A 25137-nucleotide genomic window follows, 5' to 3' on the forward strand; every position below is an offset into this window, starting at 1 on the left:
AAGAAAAAAAATTTAAAAAATTGGCACAGTTGTGTGGCCGTTTGTTCGTTGTGTTGCAACACTTATCGACATCATCGGCAAACTTTCTGGCAAAAATTGCGGTTTGGGAGCTAGCAGCACCACCATCAGCTGTCTTCGCCGCGGCAATTTAGGGTATCTTATTGAAAGTGATTCTCAAATTGGGCCGAAACAGAGCTCACCCTGCAACAACGTCAACCGGTTAGCCCGTCCTTAAATGACATGTCTTCTGTTGCATTACATTGCTTTTAATTGCAAAGGACTTCACTCAATTAGAGTCCGTTTTGGTTCGCAAACGATTTGGAAACTGTTCCACTTGCCTTAAGTACTTACACACTGTCATGAGTCTGCTTCTTTTTGCCTTGTCTGTTATGCATTTGGCGTCAAATCGGCAAATTTGTCAACAGTCGAGCCAATCAATGCACATGCGCAATGTGCAATCCGAATTGTTGGCATTTTATTTAGATATTTGTTGGCTTATTTTTTTCGGACTGCAATTTGTACATATGTACGCAATAAATTTTTTGCAAGTAGCAAGCTGCAGTCGCTTTTCATTTCGCCATCGATAATAAAGAAATATTAGGCAATGTGTGCGACAACAAAATAACAACAGCACCAACCAATGTAAATTATGGCCATGTATGAATGTAAATTAAAAGTCGTCTTATAGGCATATATTGTTGTAGCTGTTGTTGTCGCCACTGCTGCTGCTTGGTGTTTAGCCATTTTCAATAATGGCCAAAGGCCCGAGCAAATGTATTTTGGTCTTCACTCTGGTACTCAGTAAATATACCATTACCCAAATTCACATATCCATACATCAATACACAACCCCTTTGCGTCAATCGAGAAAATGTTCACCTCAATGCTTTGTGCCACAAGTGGCTAACATATGGCACACTCCAACTCATGCCGGATATGGATACGGCTAACGACTTACGGCTTTGGGTTAAGGGGAAAGCTTTGTGGCTTAAGTATTGCTGATGGCTTTTTGTTGAGCCGCAATAATATTTTTGTTGATTTTTAACCGTTGGCACAGCAATGTTATATGAAATGTGGCTTAAATATGAAGTCATTTCCCCGTTTATATCAATTAACTAGATTTTGGATTTAAAAAACCAAGGCATTAACCTTTAATATTGCACACTCGTTTGGGTGGGCATGCCTTAGACATTATTTTTTTTGCCGTACCCAACATACCTTTGATAATTACCAAATTTAAATATGCATCTAACTCATTCAAATTTAATTTATTGCAAGAATAAACGAAAAACTAACATTTTCGATGAAATAGAAAAATGTGCAATTTAAGTATTTTTAATATTTCAGCAAGTATATATATTCATTCCAAGTTAGTACTTACTATTTTTGTGGTTGCCCAAGGCATTAAGAACAAAAGTTCTCACTTGTTGTTCTTTTTTATTTCCACGTGTTTTGTTTGTAAATAATCCAATTTGTCAGTCAATAAATAAAGTGCAAGTTTGGTGGAGACCTGCGATTATATTTATGTTTTTATTTTGAATTTAACAGCAAGATAATTATCAATTGTAAGCTACTCAACAGAAATCATTTTCAGTTGAATAGCAGATATTTTAATCATAAAATAAAGAGTTAGCTTCCTGCTACTTCCTCCAGCAGCTTAAATAAATAAATAAAAACTAGACAAAACAATGCTGTGAACCACCTACATACTCCTACCTGTGCCCATTAGCCAAAAACAACAGCAGCTTATTGCAGATGATGATGATCCACACTTGGCATTTTTACTACTTTTCGCTGAAATACAAATCTTTCAAGTTTTTTCACTTTAGGGTGTGTGTAAAACTTACTGTGGCTTCGATGAATAAGAGACGGCGTATGTGTATGGAACTAAAACCGGCATGGCCAGCATACACGCACATTCCATAACAAGCTGCTACCATTTGTTGCTGTTTGGCTTGCTTATATAATTATACCTCGTACCCATTGAAAATGGCAAAGTGGGTATAATATGCCATATCTGTCTGTATTATGTATTCATCTTGGAAACTATATAATCCAACGAATTTAAAAAGTGGATATAAATCTACTTGCATTATAGGCAAAGGGAGCTAAATTTTTGTTCAAAATCTATTTTTATAATATCTTTATATGTATATTGAGTTTTAAGCGTATACGCAGATTCTTTCTAAATTTTAAAGAATTAGCCTTGTGCACAGAGAGAAAGAAGAACAGCCAATGCAAAAAGTACGCAAAGTGCTTACGTGTAAAATGCAATTGTAGTGTTTGTTGTGGCATCTCGGTGCAAACGGGCACAGGGTACCTTCTAGTCGAGCACAAACGTATACCACACTCTTACATGTTTTTATTGTGCGCTGCTGGCCAAAAGTCGACTGTTTGTAAGGTAGACTATGTAATGTATATATGCATGTAACTTAAACCATTCGCGATGTTGTTTTATGATGTTACCAAACTTTGGCATTTTGTTTAAAAAATGCGGTCATATAAAAATAAAACAAACAAGAATATTGCCTCGGCTGCAACCGACTTCTTAATATTCGTACATAGTTCAAAACTGCAGAAAACTGAGCACCCTTTATATTTTCCTAAGACTCTAGCAATGCGGACATGCGCTACATATTCCAAATTTCAAGTCTCTGAATTGAATAGCGGCAAAATATGTTTTGTTCATACGGACGGACTCACTTTGACTTCACTTTGTTAACGAGTATAAATATTAAAGAGTCAGACTCTTTCTACTATTTTACTTACTCTCAATGCTTCAAAATTCTTTAAGTAGCGTAAAAAAACTTGTTTAAAGTATTTTTTGGAGTCTGTGGCGCTACTTCCTCATTTACAACGCACAAAACGACAATTTCTAAGTCCACCCACCCCTCTCACTACATTAAAGAAAAACTAGGGAGTGCCCATATAGGAATCCTCTAGTACCTTCTTCTACCAAAACCTTATTTAGGTCGCTTGCTTAAAATTGTTGTGTGTTTGCGGGATCCGCCATCGTGGTATAAAAAAAATTAATTATATTAAATTATATATGTCATACATACGGACAGACGGACGGACAAGCTAGATACTCGAGTATTGATGCTGACACATAAAAAATATATACTTTATGGAGTCGAGATGCTTCCTTCTGCCTGTTAGCTACATTTGCACAAAACCATTGTACTCTTTTCATCCATACTCATGGGTTCAGGGTATAAAAACTGATTTAAAGATGATGCTGTATTTCATTAAATTAAATTAGCATATTAAGTTCGTGAGGTTGTGTAACGTGTTTTGATGAATGCAGTATTCACGTCGACCTTCATGCGAATTTGTCGTGGTTGAATTGCTTTGATATTTTTTGTCACTGAAGATTGTCTCATGTGTCCGCATCTCAGTCCATTGATGCCGTTGTCAATGTTAAAGTATTATTACAATAATATGCACCTTTAGCACTTCCGACTTTGACTTATTCGTTTTACTGTTGTTTGCTTTACAGTTTCGGCCTGGAGTAGGCTGGCAAACGCTCTTACTCCTCTGCGCACTGGCCTATTGCATAAATGGTAAGATTTAAGGACTGGGTCATTTCAATCGATAGAAAACTAAAGCGATTAATTCTAATTTAACACTACAGTTGCGAGCAGTGAGGGTCGAGTGGTTTGTTACTACACGAATTGGAGTGTCTATCGACCAGGCACTGCTAAATTTAATCCCCAAAATATAAATCCATATTTGTGTACACATTTGGTATACGCATTCGGTGGATTCACCAAGGATAATCAAATGAAGCCATTTGACAAGTATCAGGATATAGAACAAGGTAAGCCAGATACGTCTATGTACACATGTTACATTACTGAAACAAAATTGAACTCATCTCGATTGTTCAATTTCACTTCAACTTCCCCAGGTGGTTATGCTAAGTTTACCGGCCTGAAAACGTACAACAAGCAGCTGAAAACGATGATTGCCATTGGTGGCTGGAACGAGGCTTCTTCACGCTTCTCACCTCTGGTGGCTAGTGCCGATCGGCGACAACAGTTCATAAAGAATATATTGAAATTCTTGCGTCAAAATCATTTCGATGGAATCGATTTAGATTGGGAATATCCAGCACATCGTGAAGGCGGAAAGTCGCGTGATCGGGATAACTATGCGCAGTTTGTACAGGAATTAAGATCAGAGTTTGAACGCGAGGCGGAGAAGACTGGACGCTCGAGGCTGCTGCTTACCATGGCTGTGCCAGCCGGCATTGAATACATTGACAAGGGCTACGATGTGCCCAAGCTAAACAAATATCTGGATTGGTTTAACGTCCTAACCTATGATTTTCATTCCTCACATGAACCATCGGTTAATCATCATGCGCCTCTTTACTCTCTGGAGGATGATTCCGAATATAACTATGATGCTGAGTTAAATATTGTAAGTGCCACAAAATAGTTTTCTTCACCTTAATGCATATAAATAAATATATGTATATTACTCCCAGGCTTCACCTTTTCACGCATTTACTACTCATGGAAAATGTTTTAATTTTAATTAGTTTGAAGCCCATTGAATTAAGTACCAAATTTTGGAATCAATATCTACTTTGACCTTTCCAAAAGTGTGAAATCAGTCTAAAAAAAAATGTCATGACGATCTTTACAAGTGATCTTATGACCGCAACCGTCTGAAACTAGGCACATACAGACGTTCACAAAGATCCGCTTTCGGTAGAATTTGCCAAATCGTTGAAACACGTCTCATCAGGCCCTTATATTAGTTTTTGAAATTAATTAACTTAACTTTTCCCCAAATTTTGTTGACATATTTTCCATTCAAGAGGTGTCGATTTTGCCAAGTCGCTAAGACATATCTTAAATACATTTCTGAACTGATCCTTGCACCTATGGGCTGTGCGTTGATCACCAATCAGTTAGCCAGCTAATCCGGATGAACACTTTTATACATTAAGATAACTATTATATACATATAATATATTTTAATATATTTTCACCTAACCTAATATATTTTCACCTAACAGGACTATTCCATCAAATATTATCTAAAAGCTGGAGCCGATCGTGATAAGCTGGTATTGGGCATACCTACCTACGGACGCTCCTACACGCTCATTAATGAGGAGAGCACTGAGCTCGGTGCACCTTCGGAGGGACCTGGCGAACAGGGTGACGCTACCAGAGAGAAGGGATATTTGGCATACTATGAGGTAGATATTCCATAGAAACTCCAAATGTACCCATGCCGATAATTATATTATAAATTATATTATAGATTTGTCAAACACTTAAGGAAGATCCCGAATGGACTGTGGTGCAGCCCAACGAAAATGTCATGGGTCCGTATGCCTACAGGCGCAATCAATGGGTGGGTTACGATGACGAGGCCATTGTACGTAAGAAGGCAGAGTATGTGGTCGCCCATGGATTGGGTGGTATTATGTTTTGGGCCATAGATAATGATGATTTCCGTGGGACATGCAGTGGTAAGCCATATCCTTTGATTGAGGCTGCCAAGGAGGCTATGCTTGAGGCATTTGGGTAAGTATTATATAAAAAAGCTGAATACACAATTTATGTTTTATAAGAAATCATGCGACAATGCAATATTTAGCGATATTTGTTTAGCAGTGATTAAAGCAAGTTAGATAGGTCTGGTCGAAAGTACCCGACAAGGAGTACCCTTCGACTTCATTCCATACATTATTTTTAATAATTGTCAGTTGGTAGAGTCAATTACAGCTTGGCGCTTTATAGAAATTTGTCCAGTCCTATCATATGGAGAAGTGCAATGATATTCCAAGACTTCAAAGCTCTCACCTCTCTAGTATTGAGGGTTTTACCTGCCAGCTGTGGAGTCTTAGCCTGCTTATAGTTGGAGTTTCTTGCAGAGCTCACACTTTCATTCTCCTTAATTTTGAGCTTTTACACTTGCTTGCACAATCTTAAATGTCCGGTTAGTACTGTGATAAGTCGAGGTGAATATTTGCTCATGATCAGATCGTTCGTTTCTTGTCATAGCTACCTAAAAGTCTATTACCATGTCTTGTGTACTGGAATAGTTGTCAGTACTCCTCGTTTGCTATCTACATTTTCAAACGTGGTCCTAGTTACGCCACTGTGAACTGGGCTTTCTTGCTAATTCGGAGTATCACGTAGTATGAAAACCAACAGATATTTACTTAATTAGGCTTATAAAAAATTAAAAAAAAAAACAATGCTATAGTTTTGCTAAAATCTTAAATTTCACATTTCCTTTTCACAGACTGGGCATTAATGAAGTAGCAAAGTCAAATGGCCCGCAAAAGCCGTTACGCTCTAGAAGTCGGGACAATGGCATCACCAGCACAAGGAATCACTTAACCTCCGAGTCCGACGTAAACACAAGAAAGCCCAGTGCAACTCGACGACCTGCGAATAGAGGCACCACAACGACAAAGTCCACTACCACTATAAAACTGACGGAGGCTAAGGGACCGTCGCTGTACATTGGGGGACGAGCATCGACGACGCCACCACCGCCCACAACGCCCGATCCCGGCTCTGACTTCAAATGCGAGGAGGAGGGCTTTTTCCAGCATCCTCGCGACTGCAAGAAGTACTACTGGTGTTTAGATAGCGGTCCTTCTGGGTTGGGCATTGTGGCTCATCAATTCACCTGCCCTTCTGGGCTTTACTTTAATCCCGCTGCCGATTCTTGCGATTTTGCACGCAATGTACCATGCAAGACCCAGAAGTAAGTGACTGATGTCTACATAATATATACATATATATGTAATAATTATTATTGTATTAAATGTATAAACGCAGACTGACAACTGCACGCCCTATAAGCTCGACAACAAGTACAACGACCACAACACTACGCCCTACCAGTAGCTACAATCGTGTCACAGCAGCACCCGTGGCTCGCCCGGTCTATCCACGTATCACCAGCACAAGTTCCACCACCACAACAACCACTACCGCCGCATCAGCGGAAGATGTGCTAGAATACGAAGAGGACGAAGATAACACACAGACATCAAGCAAGTCCACCGATGCTGAAGAGGATCCACAAGTCATAAAGGAGCTAATTGATCTTATACGTAAGGTCGGTGGCGTGGAGCAGCTGGAGAAACACTTACTGCGAAATAAAGACGGTTCTATAACGCTGAAAGAGAACGTTGCTAGCGGCGCACCGACAACACCTTCCACAATTAGCAAGTCATTGTATGATCGTGTTCTAAATCGTCCTGAAACATTGGGCACATTTACACGTCAACGCCTCAATGTTGTTAAAATACAGCCTACTGAATCCGCTGAATATAGCAACGCTGCCGTCGCCGGCGATGGCAGTTCGCAAGCAAACAATTCAAAATACTCATCGGTACTGCGCGGCAACAGCCGTCAGGGACCACAAAACGAGGGACTGGAAAAGCTTGCCGAATTCGATGGCTTTCTTAAGGAACGTAAGCCGTATGTGACTATTAATCGCAATCGAGGCGCCACGCGCGATGAGGAAGAAGCCGAAGTTACCTCTAGAGATGATGATAGTTTAAGTGAGGAAGAGGCTGACTCCAAACAAGATCCGGTGAATACAACGAGGCGTCCTCTTGGCTCTGTCACGCCATCGTACACTAGTTTACGACGCTCCCGACCTACCACAACGTCCACAGCGCCCGTAGACTCAGTGACGGAGCCCGAACAGCCTATTGTCATTAAGGAGCAAACGCAGACTAAGCACTATGCTACACTAAGCCGTACTCGTGGACGTACCACAGAGCGGCCGCAAAGCACAGTTTCTGAGTCAGCAATTATCTCGAACACCAATCGGTAACTAAATGCAGACGAAGTTATTGTTCCTTTCCACTTACACACACTCTTTCTCTATCTGTAGCTACAAATACCTTGAACGGACGCAGCCCACAAAGAGCAGCGGTGCAATTGATGTCGGAGCTGATGCTAATGATCATGATTCTGATGAAGACGAGGAGGAATACGAGGATGAGCCACAACAGAAAAAAGTAACGGTACCAAGAAATCAAAGCACCACAGCAACATCAAATACACGTAAATACGCGAGCATTGGCCGCAGAACCAAAACCACAACAATCACAACAACAACACCACCAGAAACAACAACAATTACAGGCGCTGAGACTGCCAAGGCCAGCACCCTCAACAACAACAACAACAACAACAATAGAAGCAACACTGTGAAAATTAATAATGTACCAGCAACCACACCTGCATCAATCAGCATCCAATCAGATATAACCACTACAACAACCACTATCATTAACGAAACCACTGAACCAGTTGAAAGCACTAGCACTACTAACATCCATACAACCACCACCACCCCCACCACCACCTCACCAACACCCACACCCACACCCACACCCACACCCACAGCTCCAGTATTATCCACTATCCAAACACCAACCACCAGCATCGACTCCTTGAGCGTGGCTGATGGTATTACCGATTTCTTAGAGTCACAATTTACCACACTGCCGCCGGCCAATGAGCCAAGCGATGCAGTCCACCTACCAGCACTTGACTTAAAAATTAACAACTTATCACAAGTTGCGGCCCCAACGACAACCGCAACAGTAACTACGACGGAGTCTGAACAGGCCAAAATAAGAACAACTGGCAATCGTGAACAAAACAACATTGACAGCGACGAAGACGACAACGACAATCAAATAAACAATGTTGATAACGAGGTAACAACAATTAAGACTAAGTATGCAACCAGTCACAGACGCATAAACACGACCAACAACAACTCAAAGAAAAACAATGCAGCAGCAGTCAACGATGCTAGTCCCAACTTTGGTAACTCGAAAGCTTTCAGTAGCACCGATCCTACTGTAAATATCATTAAAAGCACCTACTCTGGTAGAAGGCAACCACAAAGAACACAACTTGAACTGAATACAACCGAACTACCTGTAAGCCCAACTAACATCAACACGCTGGGCGGCATATCTAGTCCAAGACCCTTTGGTTATCCCCGACGTCGCACACGTCCCACTGCCACTAAACCACTTCCTACCATAACAACAAACAGCACTGTTAATAATTACGATAATGATAGCGATAACGTAAACAATACTCGAAGTGATGATGTTGCGGGAATAGGCAAAACGCGTCTATCCAAAGTGGATAGGCCCAAGGTGAGTGCCAATAATAGTCAAACGTTGTTGGACCCTAGCACAAAAACCCAACCAACAACACCCAAATCTAACACAACAAACGCAATACGCACACAAAGTATAGTAGATTTAGACGTAGCTGGTAATGGTGGCAATATATTAAGGCATGATGTAGTTAGCACCTCTACTTTAAGTACTAAAGATGACGATCAACACACCGAAATAATTAAACAAACGCGCCGACCTACGCGAATTTCAGCAGGTACGGTCAGGCCGCCCAATTCGTTCAATGTTAAAGACAAAGATTCACGTAGGTATGCTGGCAAGCGCTTAGCGGTTGATTATTCGACTTCATCGGAGCAAGAAAACGATACAAATGAAGATGGAATCGAGGAACCAGTCACAACGCCACAAACTTCGCAGATAACAACAAGTCGCAGCTATCAAAACATCGCTCGTACATACAGCCGGGTGGAAGAGAAAATCGGAAACAATGCTAAAATGTTTGACGACGTTGGGTTAATAGAACAAACAACAGTTTCTGAAGATGAATCTGTCTCTTCCGGTCATGGAAACTCACAAATTAAAGTCACCAATGAGACCGACCCAGTGTCAAACTCAAGTGGCAAACGTAACTACCAAAGCATAAGTCGTACTTCTACTCGCGGCAGTGTCGATAAGCAGGTACCCTACACTTCAATAATTCGCGATAGCAGCGGTGCCCATTTGAGCGAAGATCGCAGTTCTAGCTTTATGCGCAACCTAGGTGAAGTAAACCGGTCAGAAGGCAACCTGCCCATACAACGAGGAGGTCTGATTACGGAAACAACGATTGAGGATGAGAATATTGCAGCTGAAATAATTGACGATGAGCCCCCTGTAGTGGCTCGTGGCAAGACTATAGCGCCTGCTCAAAATGACAGCTCGGACGATAGCAACACAGCAACTGAGCAAGAATCAAGGGAGATAGCCACTGAGGGTGCAACTCTGCGAAAAAATTTATTGACAACGTTGCTATCAAATAATGTAGAAATCTCAAAGGTAACCACCCTCGGCACAGATGTTGCAGCTGGCAGTGAAAATAATAATACATCCAAATTGGCGAGCACGTCGGCTACAACCGTTCCAGAACTTACAACGCAATCTGTGCCCGATATTGAAAGCAGCACCACCACAACAACTGAACAATCAGAATATACTACGGGCCTTACAACAACCACAGCAGCGCCCCAGAATACTAATAAGTCTCAGATAGAGTCCTTATATAAGGATGTAGCTAAAGTGGAGAGCCAAACAAGCGTCACCGAGAAGCTTAGCACCAAATCAGTTGACCAACACCCACGCCGCTCTTCATTCCAAGTCCAAATGACAAGCACTACAGAGGCAGCTCCGAAAACCCTGTCCACAACCACAACAGCATATACTGCGAACACTAGACGTTCAACTGTTCGCAGCGGAATTAGAACGGCGAAAGCAACAACAGCCAGTACGACAGACGCAAGCGAAGATGAAGATCTTGTTATTAATAACACCACGCCGCTTTCAAGGCGGCGTGTCATTGTCAGAGGCAACTATCGACCCCGCAAGGAAGGCGATCTCTCATCTTTGTTAGCAGCTGATGAAAACAAGCGCGTACGAAACAACCACCGACAGGCTCCACAGCAAGCTTTTAAAGATCAAGAATTGACGGACAACAATTATAACACGACTGCAGAGCCAAAAAGTGAGGATATAAGTGGTATAGCCGATAAGAACTTAACGCGTGCAAAGCTTAACAATCGCGCTTCATTTGGAACTGTGCGCAATCGCACCTCCAGCCAAACTGAATCTTTGGGCAATGGTTTAACACGCACGCGTACTACTTACGTGCGTACAATTGATAATGGAAAGGTTGTGAAGCGTGTGCACACCAAGACTGTTCAGGAGAAGCCGGCCGAATATGAGTATATTTCGGATGAGGTCAGTGAACCGGTGGCCAGTACAACAGCACGCACCGTAACAAGAAATCGTGGCTCAGTAAAGTTTCGTAGTAATGATCTGTCCTCATTGTTGTCCTTGGACTTTGCTACGAAAGGAAAGCATGCTAAACAATCGCAGCCGACCGTGATAAAGACTCGCAGACGTTTATTGAAAAAGCCCAAAGAAACAATAGAGCACGAAGAAATACAGGAGTTTGTTTACGATGGCGATAATGATGAAGACAATTCGGACCTAGAAACTACGACCAGGCAAAGTGCAGTGACTACTGTTCGCCCGCGCTTGAGACCCACAAGACCTAGCACAACCACAAGTCCACCAACAATAGCATCAACGACCCCGCAATCTGTAGTAGTCGATAATAACGAATTCCAGCGACCAACTTCGAAAACAAGCACAGACCAATCTACACATACCACTTCGAGCAGACGTAAGCTGACCTTTAAGCGACCCGTAGCAACAACTATACCGAGCGTTTCAACAACAACAGAGGAGCCGCCAACAACAAGTTCGCAGCAATCAGTTGCTAAACAAAACTTTTTCCGTTTAAGGACCAGCAGCTCTACAACAACAACGACAAAAAGGCCTTCAACAACAAACATCAGTGATGATCTGAAGGATCTACAAAGTAATTTAACAAATGAATTGAATAGCATTCAAACGGGTAGTAACAAAACTGCCATTGTGAGCACCACGCCTGCATCTGAACCTGGCAGGGAAACTAGCCATGATGACAAGCTCTCGCTGCCAATTTATCATCGTCGAAAATACTATCAATACGTGAAGGATTCGCCCATTACATATATTGACAAGACTCCAGAGCCAGCTGACGTCGAGAGCGTCACGGTTAACATACAACAGCAGATTCATGATGTTTTTAATGTAAGTGACAATGGAAAGCCGACCAATTCATTAGAGGAGGATGAAAGCATTAGCAATGAAGATGACCATCGTTTGGCTATGGAGCAGGCACGCGAAATCAATTCAGAACTGAGTCATTTTTTATTGAAAACCCCCGGGTCAGTGTAGGCCACCCGGGGGCTAACTTGACGAAAAATGCTGAGGAAACATTTAATGAGAGTAAGCTTGGCAAAAAGCAGCAGATAACCACGGATACTAGCTTTGGGGACACAGATAGTGGAGATGAGGGTAATGAGCTTTCCGTGGAAACGAACGCCGCCACGGATATAAATTCATATCGACAAGGCAAAACTTTCAAATCAAAGCTGACAACGGCAGGACGAAATGAAACCAAGCGCATTATACAGGTGTCCATATTAGCGGATGCGCAACAAGTCAAAAATGATTCCCGTGTCTTACGTACTTATAGCCGACTAAATCGCAAGCGTCCAAATCTGACAACTAATCCAGATTCGGATGATGAACCAAAGGAAATAAATGAGCTAGAGACAACCACGAAGAGTGCCCCTAGTCTCACTCAGCTTTTTGGGGGCAGAAGGAACAAGATAACAACCACAGCAGGTCAAGATAGCAACCCGCGACGAGTAAATGGTAGCTTTAATAAACTGCTGTCGACAACGACACCTCGTCAAAATCTCAGTAACAATCAAAGAGTGTCATCGGAAAACTCAGCAAATAGTGCACCTGATTTTGATAGTGTAACATATTCAAGTGATGAGCATAGTGACGAAAACGATCTTCTGGCTGAGTTGGGTGATGAAAATGAAGTTGTCAGTAATGAAGACATGACTACCGTTACCAGCCCTACGACAGCTGGAATCGGTACGGCCGTCATAAGCAAGGAACATACGCTCCGCAACCGCTTTAATTCAACAACCACCGAGATCAGTAATACAACTTATGAAGAGAGTAGAGAAATCGAGTACTTTGAAGACAATGTTGCCGTCACTAGCAGTCCCAATATTGAGGACCTTACATCGACAACCACGGTCAAAACTATTGAGAGTCCCTCACCACGACGTCAGATTTTGCAACGTAACCGCTTAAATACAGACCAAATCAATGCTCCCGATCATGGTGTGTCCACGAGTGCAACCACAGAAACAGCCTCTGGGCGACCTACGTATAAAAGAAGAAAAGTCATAATACGCAATCGCTTGAATGCAACGAAATCTGCTTCATCCACAAATAATGAAGGAAGTACCGAAGCCAAGGACGATGAGGAAAAGTCCAGAAATGGCACAGAATATACAACTCCAATAGCAGAAACAAAAAGCAATCAAAATCCACGTTATCAGTTGTTGCTTCGTCGTGGCAATACTACAACAATATCAAGCGCATCAGTTAAGCAAATCAGCGAGGTCAACGAGGATGAAGACAGTTCTGATGTAATCAGTAGCTCCGGAGATGGTGAGGAAACTATAGAATTAACTACAACAAGACGTAATCTTCTGATACGCCGCCGTTTTAATGCAACTGCACCCACTCCAAAAACCAAGAACAGTGCTGAACAGAATTCAAACACAGAAAAGTATAACTCTGTTAATGGTATCGAATCCACAACCTTAGCCACAACACCTACCAGTGAAAGATCAACACTACTACGCCAGAGTCTGGTACGCCGGCGATATAATTCAACCACAGCCGCGAGTCAAAAAAATACTAACGATATCCAAGAAGATAAAGATAAAGAAATAAGTAATATTGGAAATATTAAATTAACAACTTCAGTGCCAAGAAACAACAGAAACCGTCCTACACCACCACGCGATCTGTCAAAGCAGCGCCGTTTCAATAAAACCTCCACAGAAAGCTCAGCTAAGGAAATAACAACTCCTGGAACAGATAAAGAGGTCGATGTAAGCACACGTCGTCCATATGCGACACTGAGCCGTACACGCAATCGCTTTTCAGTTAGCAGAGAATCAACAACAACTGAAAAATCAATAAGCGATGCTGACAGTGATGACGGCGATGATGCAAGCACTGATGACAATATTGACGATAAAACGCCCGACTCAGATAGCTTAACAGTACGTGGGGGATTTTTGCAAACGAACCGCCATCGGGCGTTGATTAGACCTCAGCTAAGCCAGATACCTGCTACCAAAGAAGGAGAACAGGATAGCCAAAATACTGGGCGGAAACCTCCGCATTTTGGCACACGTCGGACACCAGCGCCGCAGACAAGATTGAGCTCTAGTACACTGCGCAGTATAGTAGCAATCAATAGAAATCTGTATAATCGTGAGGATGCCAACCAACATGAAAATCAGCAGTTAGAAGAAGAGGAAGACGATTATGATAACAATGTTGAAGACAATGAAGAAGATGACGTTGAGCTCGAAGAGACCGTTGATCAAAAGCCCAGCAGCAAAACTACCAGCTCCCTTCTAAGCCAGTTACTTGCCAGTAGACAACGAATCGCTAACACGAATAGAGAAACTTCTAAGACTGAAAACCCGACGAAAATACTTACCTCGATCCAAAGCCAACCCAGCGTCAGTACCGATGACAATGACGATGACGAAGACGAAGACGTAGACGAAGATGGAGACAACGACGACAACGAAGACGATGATGTGGATATTGACAACATGCATGATAATGACACTATAGAGCACGTATCTGAAAATAATATCACACAACCTTATATTAGAAACTACACACATCAAAGCACCTCACATAGAGTAGCTAGTCATCATTTTGAAACATCACGTGGTAATAGCACCGTAGCTAACTATTTAAATAACTCTTTTAAGTTTTCTAATGCTAACAAAAACAAAAACAAAAACTACAACAGCACCGACAGCAAAAACACTTACACAAACAAACAATTTGAAGACACAGTCGGTAATGCTAAAAATAACGATGAAACTAAAGATGATGATAGTCTAGAAGCAGATATTGATATCGAGGAGACGGATAAGAATAATAATGATAATGAGAGTGGGGCACCGGAGCGTAATTTAAATGACATAGGTAATGAAGTTAATTCTAAACGACGTTTTCAGAATCGGTATCAAGTGAGCCGCACAAGAGGCCCCACAACTACAACGACAGCCAGACCAACAGCCTCAACAACATCGGCAAAATCAACTACAAGGCGTTTATCCTTCGGCTCACGTAGTCGCGTACAGGTAACTAAACTATCTAATATCGATGACATATCAACTGAGAAAACAGAAGAGAGCGAGGAAGATGAAGATGCCACTGAGACTACAACCGTTCCCACAACAATCACAACAGCAACGACAACGACAACAAGCGGCAAACCAAAACTGAAACGCATACGCGTACTTAAATATCGGCGACCACTTCAGCCTATTGATAGTAGCAATAGTACAGTCAGCACCACTAATAGCGCCAGTTCCTCTTATTCTGAGAACACTAATCACACAATCACAATAGCAAACAGTACCACTAACCCAATCAACAACACGCCTGCAAAAAAATTCCGCAAGATTGTGCGCAAACTTAGGCCAGTTGAGACAACCACGGAGTCTAATAAGCTAGCCACAGAAGAACCAAGCAGTGAAGATCAGCAGATAGTTGCTGGTGCAACAACTACAACCACGCGTAAGCCATTTCTACCCAGCCACTCGAGATTCGGAGCTGCACAAAATGTTGAGCTAGAGACGGATGCGGTTGAAGATAATACAGATTCCCAGAAACAGTCGGTGCAGTCGGAGCGGCGACCTATTGACTTACAGAGGCTTCGAAATCGACTCAAAAGTCAACAGTCCCGTGGCGAGCCAACCGATGGTGTCATAAACAATAGACTGCGGGGAAAAGACGACAAAAACATCGATAAGGAGAATGAAAGTGACGGTAACTCTACATTGCAGCAACTGCGCGATAAAGTAAAGGCAGATCAAGCACGTGGTAGTGGGGAACAGGGTGTCATCAATGATAGACTTAAGCAATTGCTAGTCGAACGAACGGCTGTGAGCACCACCGCCACTCCAGACAATGATGATGTAGAGCTTAATGTGTCAAGCTCAACACCTGCGTCATCGCAGCGTCCGGTTTTTAGACGCAAGCTAGTAGCCAAGCGCCCTTATGCCCCATCAGGTGCCACCACACCCACTAAAGCGGCTCTAGTCTTCAGCAGCACACGACCCACAGCTAAGTTTGTGCGTCGCAAGAACGGACGCTATGATCCCTTTAACTCCAATGTGCGAAACAAAGGCGAGGGCTTTGTGCGTAGCGATCCTAGGGGTGCACGACTGCCAGGTGCCGATCGATTCAAGCAGGACCAGAGGGAGGCTGAAGTCGACGGAGAAGATGCGGATTACGAGCAACAGCAGGAGCACCCACAGCCGCTGATAAATACTAGCCCGCTGGGTAATCAGGTAGCGGTGAGAAGACCTTTTATTCCGAAAAACAAACAACCTCAGCAAGATCAGGAGAATGCTAACAGCGAAGAAGAATATGATGCTGACGACGAAGACGAGGACGAAGATAATGAGGATGATGACGAGGAAGAAGAACAGCAAAGCAAACAACAAGGTCAACAACCTGTTTCCAGCCAGGAGCAGCAGTTAGGGGATAGTACCAGCAAGCCACAATTCCATACGCCGTCCGCATATCGGCCCAAGGACAATCGTGTGCCGCCCGGTAATCGACCAAACTTTGCACCCACCGCCAGCGGCCCTAATGCCAACAGTGGCAATGTTCCATTCAATCCTCGCAATCGCAATATAGGCAGTTCCTCTACTGCGCCTGTCAATCGCTTTGGAGGAAGCAATCGCCCACGTGTGGTGAATCGTCCCTCTGGCGTGGCTACCCCCAATTTGACACTACGCCCTGTGGCCAACAATTATGAGCTCACGACTCCATTAACACCTCTGAAACCGGCTCCGTTCATTCCCAGCAACAATCGCAGTTACGAGCGCAAATACACAGGTCCTTCAACAGAGACACCGGAAATCACTAGCGAGAATCCACTGATTGAAGATCTTAATATTGATGCGCTTAATGCACGCAATAAAAAGATCTTTGACATACACAGCAAGAAGCATACGACCCTTAAGCCAAAGGTAGCCGCTAAGACTGACGCAGAACTAGAAACCGAAGTGGTTGAAAGTGAGGATGCCTACGATCAGCTGCAACAGAGGCAGGGCTACGTGACTACCACACCAACCACACCAACAACAAATCCTACATCAACACAGTCAACAGACACCACAAACACTGAAACCGAAACCGCACAGCCACAAATTGTGTTCCATGAATATGCTAATGAAGCCACAAACATCTCTTCACCCCCACAGGACAAAGCACAGGCAACATTGTCTTTGACAACGCTACCACCACCGCCAGCAACGACGCTACTGCACGTATTTACCCTGGTTGAAGGTGAAAATGAAGAGGATCAGGAGCCTACTGGGCGACCGCTGGGCAGTAAGACTACCGCTGTGGAGCCCAAGCATAAGCTTATCGAAATCAATCGCATTGTAGAAATTAACTCGAAGCAAGCCAAGGCCGCCCAACGCAAATCCAAGGCCAATCAAGATTTTGGCACCTTGCGCGTCGAGTCACTGCCTCATGTGGAACAGCTAGGTGAGATCAGTGTAGTAAAGTATGTGCACTTGGTGGATGGAAGCGATATACAAATCAACGATGGCCAAAGTACCGTAGCGGATTACACGCCTACTGAGCCTAGCGTCCCCAAGAACTCAGCTCCAGTGCGCAATAGTCTGCCACAGACTGAAGGCGACTTCGAGTTGGATCGCAGCGGCAAATCGCTGCTACCAGAGGTCATCCGTGGTGCCTTCGAAACATCAACGATTTCGCTTGAAGGGCTATTTGACTCGGCGCGTAAGGCCAAACAGCTGAGCATCGATAGTAATAACGCCGTCGATAGGAATGCCGATACCACGCCCCTCATGGATACAGACCTGGATACAATTAATACAACTGTACCACCAACAGCTGCGTCTGCCCTGCCAGCCACATACGTAAGACCCATTGTACCCCTACTTCGTCCCGAATCCAATGAATCCTCACCCCTAATCATCTCGATAGCCAATCTCGACAAGGTCATACTAAGCAAGGTGCAAGCGTCGGAGGGCGAGTCAGATGCCAATGTCGGAAACGGCATCGAAGACAGCAGCACCCTGTTGCCACCCAGCTCTATCAACGCACCCAGCCTCGCCCCCGACTCGAATTCGGCGTTTTCTGTGCGCCATGCGTCAGTGTTGCAGGCGCCCAGTAATCAGCTTTCGGACCACTCTGATAAACATAACAGTTATGCACAGACAACGTTCACACTAACAAACGGCGCTATTAGTGGCAGTAGTAACAACAACAACGATAGCCAAACACAAACAGCAACCACACATACTAACATTAGCAACATTAGCGAGAAAATCAGCTACAGCACCGAAACGCATGTGGTGCGTCGAAAGAAGGCGCGTCGTGGGCGTGGGCGTGGCCGACGACCTCTGAAACGCCAGCGCAACACAAAAACAACAACCACAACAGCGACAACGACCACGGTGGCTCCTTAATTGCTGCACCACCAAACGTAGTTAGTTACTTCTAGTCTTATTTTGTACAGAGACAAACGCATTAAGTTTAACCCTTCTGCCGCCCTGTAAATAATCGGCGTCATCTTGTCCTTCAGAATTGGAACCTTTTTTTTAATAATACAAATAGTTTTTCATGAAATCTTACCAAATGGTAGCCTATGGCCGTATTGTGGTAAAAACCTGCTGCTTTTGAACACTTCAACTTTGTATTCTTCAAGCTGCCATTTATAATAACAATAATATACATACACACACCAACATATATTCTAACACACGCGCGCACACACACACACACACACACACACAACATACACACATATACAATTCCACACAATCACATACAGTAATGAAATGCAATGCCTTTCCAATTGGTTCAATGCAATCTCTAACGACCCTAAGCGGAAAACTGTAAAATAAACTTAATTTTATTTAAGTCCCTTCATTTTTAAATCAATTTCGCTTAAAAATTTTTAAATATCTTCTTTTTTTTTCTTTTGAATTACTTTGAGTTTATTGCATTTAGTTTTAGTCGTTAAATATTTATGCACAATAAACCTAAATAAACCCAAAAACAAACATAATTATTTTGTATATAAAAACCCCAGAATATTACATACATGCATATTCTAGATATATGCAAATACAATAGACCATATGCGTACAGATATTGATATTCAGCATCATATCTGAACAGCTCTATCCAGTACCTAAAAATTATTTGTACATACAGAATAATCACAACAATATAGATACATAAACAAATCATATTTATTACACAGCACATTTTTATATTTTTTTTTCGAAGCTTTTAGTTACATTTTTTTTCCTTCAAAGAATCACAAGATTTTATTTTTAGGACTATTTATACTACAAATTGACTGAAACTGAAATGCGATATTTTACATAGACAACAAAGAGTCGGCATACAAAAGAAATAAAGTCAGAAGGAGTCCACGGACTTATTAATACAAAATAAATGGCTCTTGAGATCAATAAAAACATACATACTTACATGAGGGCGGCAAGCTGAATCACTAATCAAACCGATTCTCTCACAAATAATCGGTCTGAGGCCGTAACGAAACATTTATTTCAATACCAAAAATGTTCGGTTACTGGCTTATGAAAATATTTTATAAATTTTTTACGCAGATCTAGAATATTTCACTGTTTGTATACCTCCTCCCGTTCCTCAGTGAACTTTAGTAGATATAGTATTCCACATTGGTATTAACACACATAAAGATGCCATATCTATGCCCTTCAAAATCCATAAAGATCCGATAGTGAACACCGAAGTAAATCACGATAGCATTTCCTAACTAGAAACTAAAAACTTTGTATCAGGGAATATCAGAATGAAGCACGTTCAAAATACTTAGCTTGGTTTAAATTAAATAACTTTTGTGAAGAGCTCAACGGGCACTTAATTAAGACATGTTTTATTTCATTTTATAATACAAGGCAAACAAAGGGTTGCACCAAAACTTGGGTTCAAGGGTCTGTCAAAACCGAACCATTAACTTGAGCTGGACATGAGCTTACGTTTTACAAACTAACTTTTTCGAACTTGCTCAAACACACACGAGAAAAGTTTAAAAGCCAAAGGCCCCAGCAAAAATAAGCTTTTAATGCTTACATTTTCAAAACTTCATCTTTTGTAGTCCTACTTCTATATATGTATGTATATATGTATGCCCCCTGCCGCCGGTGTCGGACCTTAGGCCCCCTTCAATCGAGCGAGCTACTTCCTAACGTCTCATACCCGACAGCCATGACATGAATTCTAAAGCGGAACTTAAGGCAGCACTACACGTAGCACAACATACAAAGAATCCCAATTGCACGTATATTTATAGAATTCAGAAAGCTACGCATATAAAGGTATGTGTGCATTCTTGAGCTACTTCATGGCTTGATAATTATTTCTTTAATAATTTCTGTGTTTTGTTACCCATCTTGATAAAATGTGTAGGAATTATCATAATATAGGATATTCGTATTTTCGTAAAAGGGCAACAGTTTTTATTTATTTGATTTTGCGTGATAAGGGGTTGTATCCAAAAAGTGAAATATACTAAGTCTGTGTATACAACACGAGAAGCTGCGTGTCAAATATGACAGAGATATGCTAACATATATATATTGATATTGATTGATATCGATTCTTATCGACTGCTTGAACACGAGGCAAGCTATCAATTACCGGAAACAAAATCGCGCGGACACTAGGAGAATCTACATTCAGAATTTCATACGTACGACGGGCAAAAGGACATGGCTAGATCAACCCGACTATTCTTGCTGGCCAAGAATATATGTACTTTATGGGGTCTGCTTTGCTTCCTTCTGCATGCCACATATACATATTTGCACAAACCCATATCCTTTTTACACAACAAGTTCAGGGTACATTAAATTTCCAATGCAATAAAGCTTAAATACAAACATTTAAAAAATGCGCCCCTTGACAGATTTTTGTTTGGAAATCCTTAGTTGATTTCATTGGTTAGAGCCCAAAGAGCTAATAAAGATCTCATTACGAGAGTCAAAAAAGCATGTATTATAATAAGTAGTCTATTATTATAATAAAAATGAATATTGTTTATGTGGCTGTTTTTTCGGTGGCTTTTAGCTTTCGTTTTATTTATTTTTGCAAACACTTTAATTTCCCTACACAAACATCACGAAGCTGGATACTCTAACCTAAGATACTTTTAAAGTGCAGTTCAGATTGCATAAACAATTATATCAAAATGTGAGGTAAAGCGATAACACAACTTATATCTTGGTGTCTAACTAAACAATTAGTCTACTTAGTTTGCTTTAAATGTAAAAGATATATTCTGCCTTCCTGTTGCCATACCCACCAAGTACTTGTAGTCACTTGTATTCATTCAAATTTCCATCAGCATGTATGAATTCCCATATGATTAGCCACTTTAATGCCGCTTGGCATTTTTGTACCTTTCACCCAACACATGCATCGAAGTTGGCACTGATTTGGGTCTTCAGATAAAACAGCTTTTTGCATTGGCAGCAACTTTCTCGTCTTACAATGACGACGCCCTGACAAGCATTCGCCGTACACACTTCTGGCTATGTCTGGATCTAGCTCCGATCGTCTGCACGGTATTTAAGTGAAGATAACCAGTTTGGCATGAAGACAACAAACATTTCAGCAACTGCCAACAAAAGCGTAAGCTAACAGGCTATCATAAAAAGCAAAGCGCACATCTTTTAACGGCAGCAGAGCCAAGAGTCTTATGCAATCACAATGGCATGCAGTCGCCGTTGCCAAATGAGCCGGTCCGGCCAGCTGATACGGGCTCATCTTCAATCTTCAATCTTCAACTCGGCATATCGAGTTTCATACGTTGCGCAAGCGGCTCTAGGGCGTGTCCAGCGCATACGCATGCGCATAGAGACGACATTGACATTAAAAAAGCTCCACATACTGGCAAGTCTCACATCGCAGTTTTTATTCCATAAGTTTTTGTATAACTTTTATTATGCATAGCTATAGTTTCATGGTTACATGTATGCATAATGTAGGCACAGTGTCCGCTGAACAATACCCAACAGCCAACTAACCAAACTGGTATCAAATTGTTGGCATACTGATTCATCTTGTGCGCACAGTGATCTTATGTATGTATATATTATATAGTCTCTGGCATTCTAACGTCCTTCAATTAAAATGCCTGACTGCATTTTTTAGTCTGTCTAGATTATTGAGTTCATGAGTAAACGTACATTTGTTCACTATGACACTTAACCATCAAGCATCACTCATGAGTTGCTAGTTCTTGACCGTAGACTGAAGTTTCTAAGGAACAAATTATAGTGGATTTGGGTAGGCTCAATGCAGTAGGATTTAGTATAGAAATATATGAGTAATTTGTTGTAAGTTATAAGTATTGTTGTATCATAAGTAAATCCCCGTCTTAGTAAGAAAGAACACACACACAAGCCCTAACACTTTATTGCACAGTATAAACATAAACATTAGTATATACATATAATAATACTTTATTGCTAGTATTAGTACCAATGCTAATTATTTATTTATAATGTAAACTACTTATGTACATATATGTATATGCATGTACAAATATTTCTTTAATTGTTGAGCATGTAGCTTGCTTTTAGATTGCTGTTGACTGTGACTGCACATCGCGGATATCTTGATATTGAGATCACAGATGCAAATTAAAAAACGCACCACACACACGACAAGCACAGACACGCAAGTTAAACAAAAAAAAAAAAAAAAAAGAGAACTGATCTATCAATAATAAACAACAATTTTTATTCTATGATAAAATATTGAATGCCAATTGCTCGCTTCATTTCATGTGCCCACCAACACAAACATTACAAACCGCCGCCTCCGACAACGACTTGGATGATCGTCTTTCAACTGGCAGCTGCGAACACAAACTGTGCCTTCGACATCAACTGCCACTGCTGCTGGTGCTGGTGCTGTGGCTGGTGCTGCCGCTGTCGCCAGTGTCTCGCGACGTCCCGTGCTAAGCGTGCGCCGGCGAATAATTAACACGCCGACGGCAGCGTCTGAATCGACCACGCCAACTGCAGAGCTGACGACGACCTCTAAATATAATCGTCTGCGTAGTAAGCCAGCCACTACGACAGCAGCAGCAACCGTTAAAAACAGCAACAGCTACCTAAGCAAACTGAAAAGTTCGTCAGCAACATTGCCGTTTGCAGCAAGCAGCAGCAGCAACAGCAACAGCAACAGTAACAGCAGCAACAGTAACAGCAGCAACAGTAACAGCAGCAACAGCAACAGCAGCACTGACAACGCGCAAAAACTTCATAAATTCCAGGCAGCCAGCTATGCATTGCGTCGCCAGTTTCAGACGCGTCGATTGACGACAACGGCATCCTCGACAAGTGGCGATGAAAACGGTAAGAAATTGCACCTGTTGTTAGCTGCTGTTAATGAATTAAGAAGGGTTATGGGCATTCACGACGGGTATTCTTTCAAAGATGAAAATATTTGGTGACCCTTCCTTTGAAATTGTGAATGATATGAAATTATATGAACAAGTTTATTGGAACATATAAGAAGGGCAGAGAAAAGCTTCCCCGACTCTATTTCTATATAGAAAACTGTTTGTCCTTGTCGAATGACTTATTGATCAACGCATGACCCAAGCCGTTTGAGCCAGCTAGTTAAGATTTTCCTTTTGCTCGATTAGACGGGGTTTTTGGGAAATTCCACTCGGTGGTGTTACCTCACCTGGAAATTTAATAACCACCTTAGCTTCTTCGCATAGAGCTGTGATAAGGGAAGAAACTGCTTAGCAAACAGCGTGCGTGTGCACGTGTGTGTGCTTTTTGTCCATAGAAGAATATGATATCTGTTATTCGGGCACTCCCGACTACAGCATTCTTCTCTGTTCTCGTCGAAGCCCAAAAACTTGTATTTTGTGTAAACGCAACAGTCGATTATTTTGTTCGATGCCCAATGTTATAACTCAGTAAAAAAGTACACTTTCGTTATGTTTATTGTTTAGCCACGGATGCGCCGCGCACACAAAACCCGCTTTTTAAGCGCCGCCTAACGCTAACGTCTACTGTAACCCCACCACGGATTTCAACCACAGCGTTATCGATAGACACGACTACCTATTTGCCGGGCATTGAGGATGATAATGATCAGGTGGCTAGGTCCAGCATACACACAAGTCGCTTCAATCAAATCTCGGAACATTTACGTCCAGGCTTGAGCTTTGAGCTACCGAACAGCATCAGTAGCGTTGGCATAGCCAATATCACACGTGAGTCCCTTTTGCGAATATACTTTTAGTTTTGGACACTGATTCTTTCCATGAATTATTATGCAGGTCGTCAGATGATACCACGCCCACGTCGGCCACAGTTCGCCACGCCCACACCTAGTACAACTGCAGCAGCAGTAACGGCGGCATCATCGCCGCCAGCATCCCGCCGTCAGCAGAGCCGTCGACGGCCGCACAAGTACATTGAGGTATACAGCCGGCCGCCTAGCAAACCGGAAGTGGCCACGGCCACATCTACTGCCAATCGTCGATCAGGCGCTGTTGACCACGAGATCTATGATCAAAACCGTGCGAGCGTTACAAAGCAGTCGCGACGCCGCAATGAACCAGCCCGTCTTCATGTTCAGGACCAGTCCCAGTCCCCGTCCAAGTCACAAACGCTACCGAAGGTGATTGTACATGGGCAAGGCATCATCGAGTGCCTCGACCAAGGCAACTTTCCTCATCCGCTCAGCTGTCGCAAATTCATTTCCTGTGCCAAATTCGATGAGACCGGCGGTATTGTAGGTTGGGAGTACACTTGCCCCAAGGGTCTCGGATACGATGGGGACAGCGGTATGTGCACCTGGGCGGCAACCGGCGAGAGAGCCTGTCATAATTGAAGCGTCTGGGAGGGGTCAATGACTGAATGCACGCCTTTGCGGCCCAACGGCACTCCCAAAAAGAGATAACTGATTTTTTCTTGCATGTTGCATGTTTGCACATAATTTTTTATTGTGAATAG

At 42.4% G+C, this 25137-nt stretch overlaps 1 protein-coding gene across 1 annotated transcript; it reads left to right on the top strand.

The window, feature by feature from the left end:
- Positions 1 to 3768: 3768 nt before the first annotated feature.
- On the top strand, positions 3769 to 25137 carry LOC115765288 (mucin-5AC). Its single transcript, XM_030708778.1, is given in 12 exon segments — positions 3769 to 3820; positions 3911 to 4425; positions 5030 to 5215; positions 5281 to 5546; positions 6271 to 6741; positions 6816 to 7820; positions 7885 to 8017; positions 15536 to 15551; positions 18463 to 18469; positions 23099 to 23517; positions 24129 to 24709; positions 24767 to 25137. Coding segments are annotated over 12 exon segments (3885 nt in total). The 5' UTR covers positions 3769 to 3783; the 3' UTR covers positions 25016 to 25137.

Source organism: Drosophila novamexicana, unplaced genomic scaffold (genome assembly GCF_003285875.2).
Source record: "Drosophila novamexicana strain 15010-1031.04,08,12 unplaced genomic scaffold, DnovRS2.1 tig00000960-arrow-arrow-pilon, whole genome shotgun sequence".
In the NCBI taxonomy this organism is placed as follows: Eukaryota; Metazoa; Arthropoda; class Insecta; order Diptera; family Drosophilidae; genus Drosophila; species Drosophila novamexicana.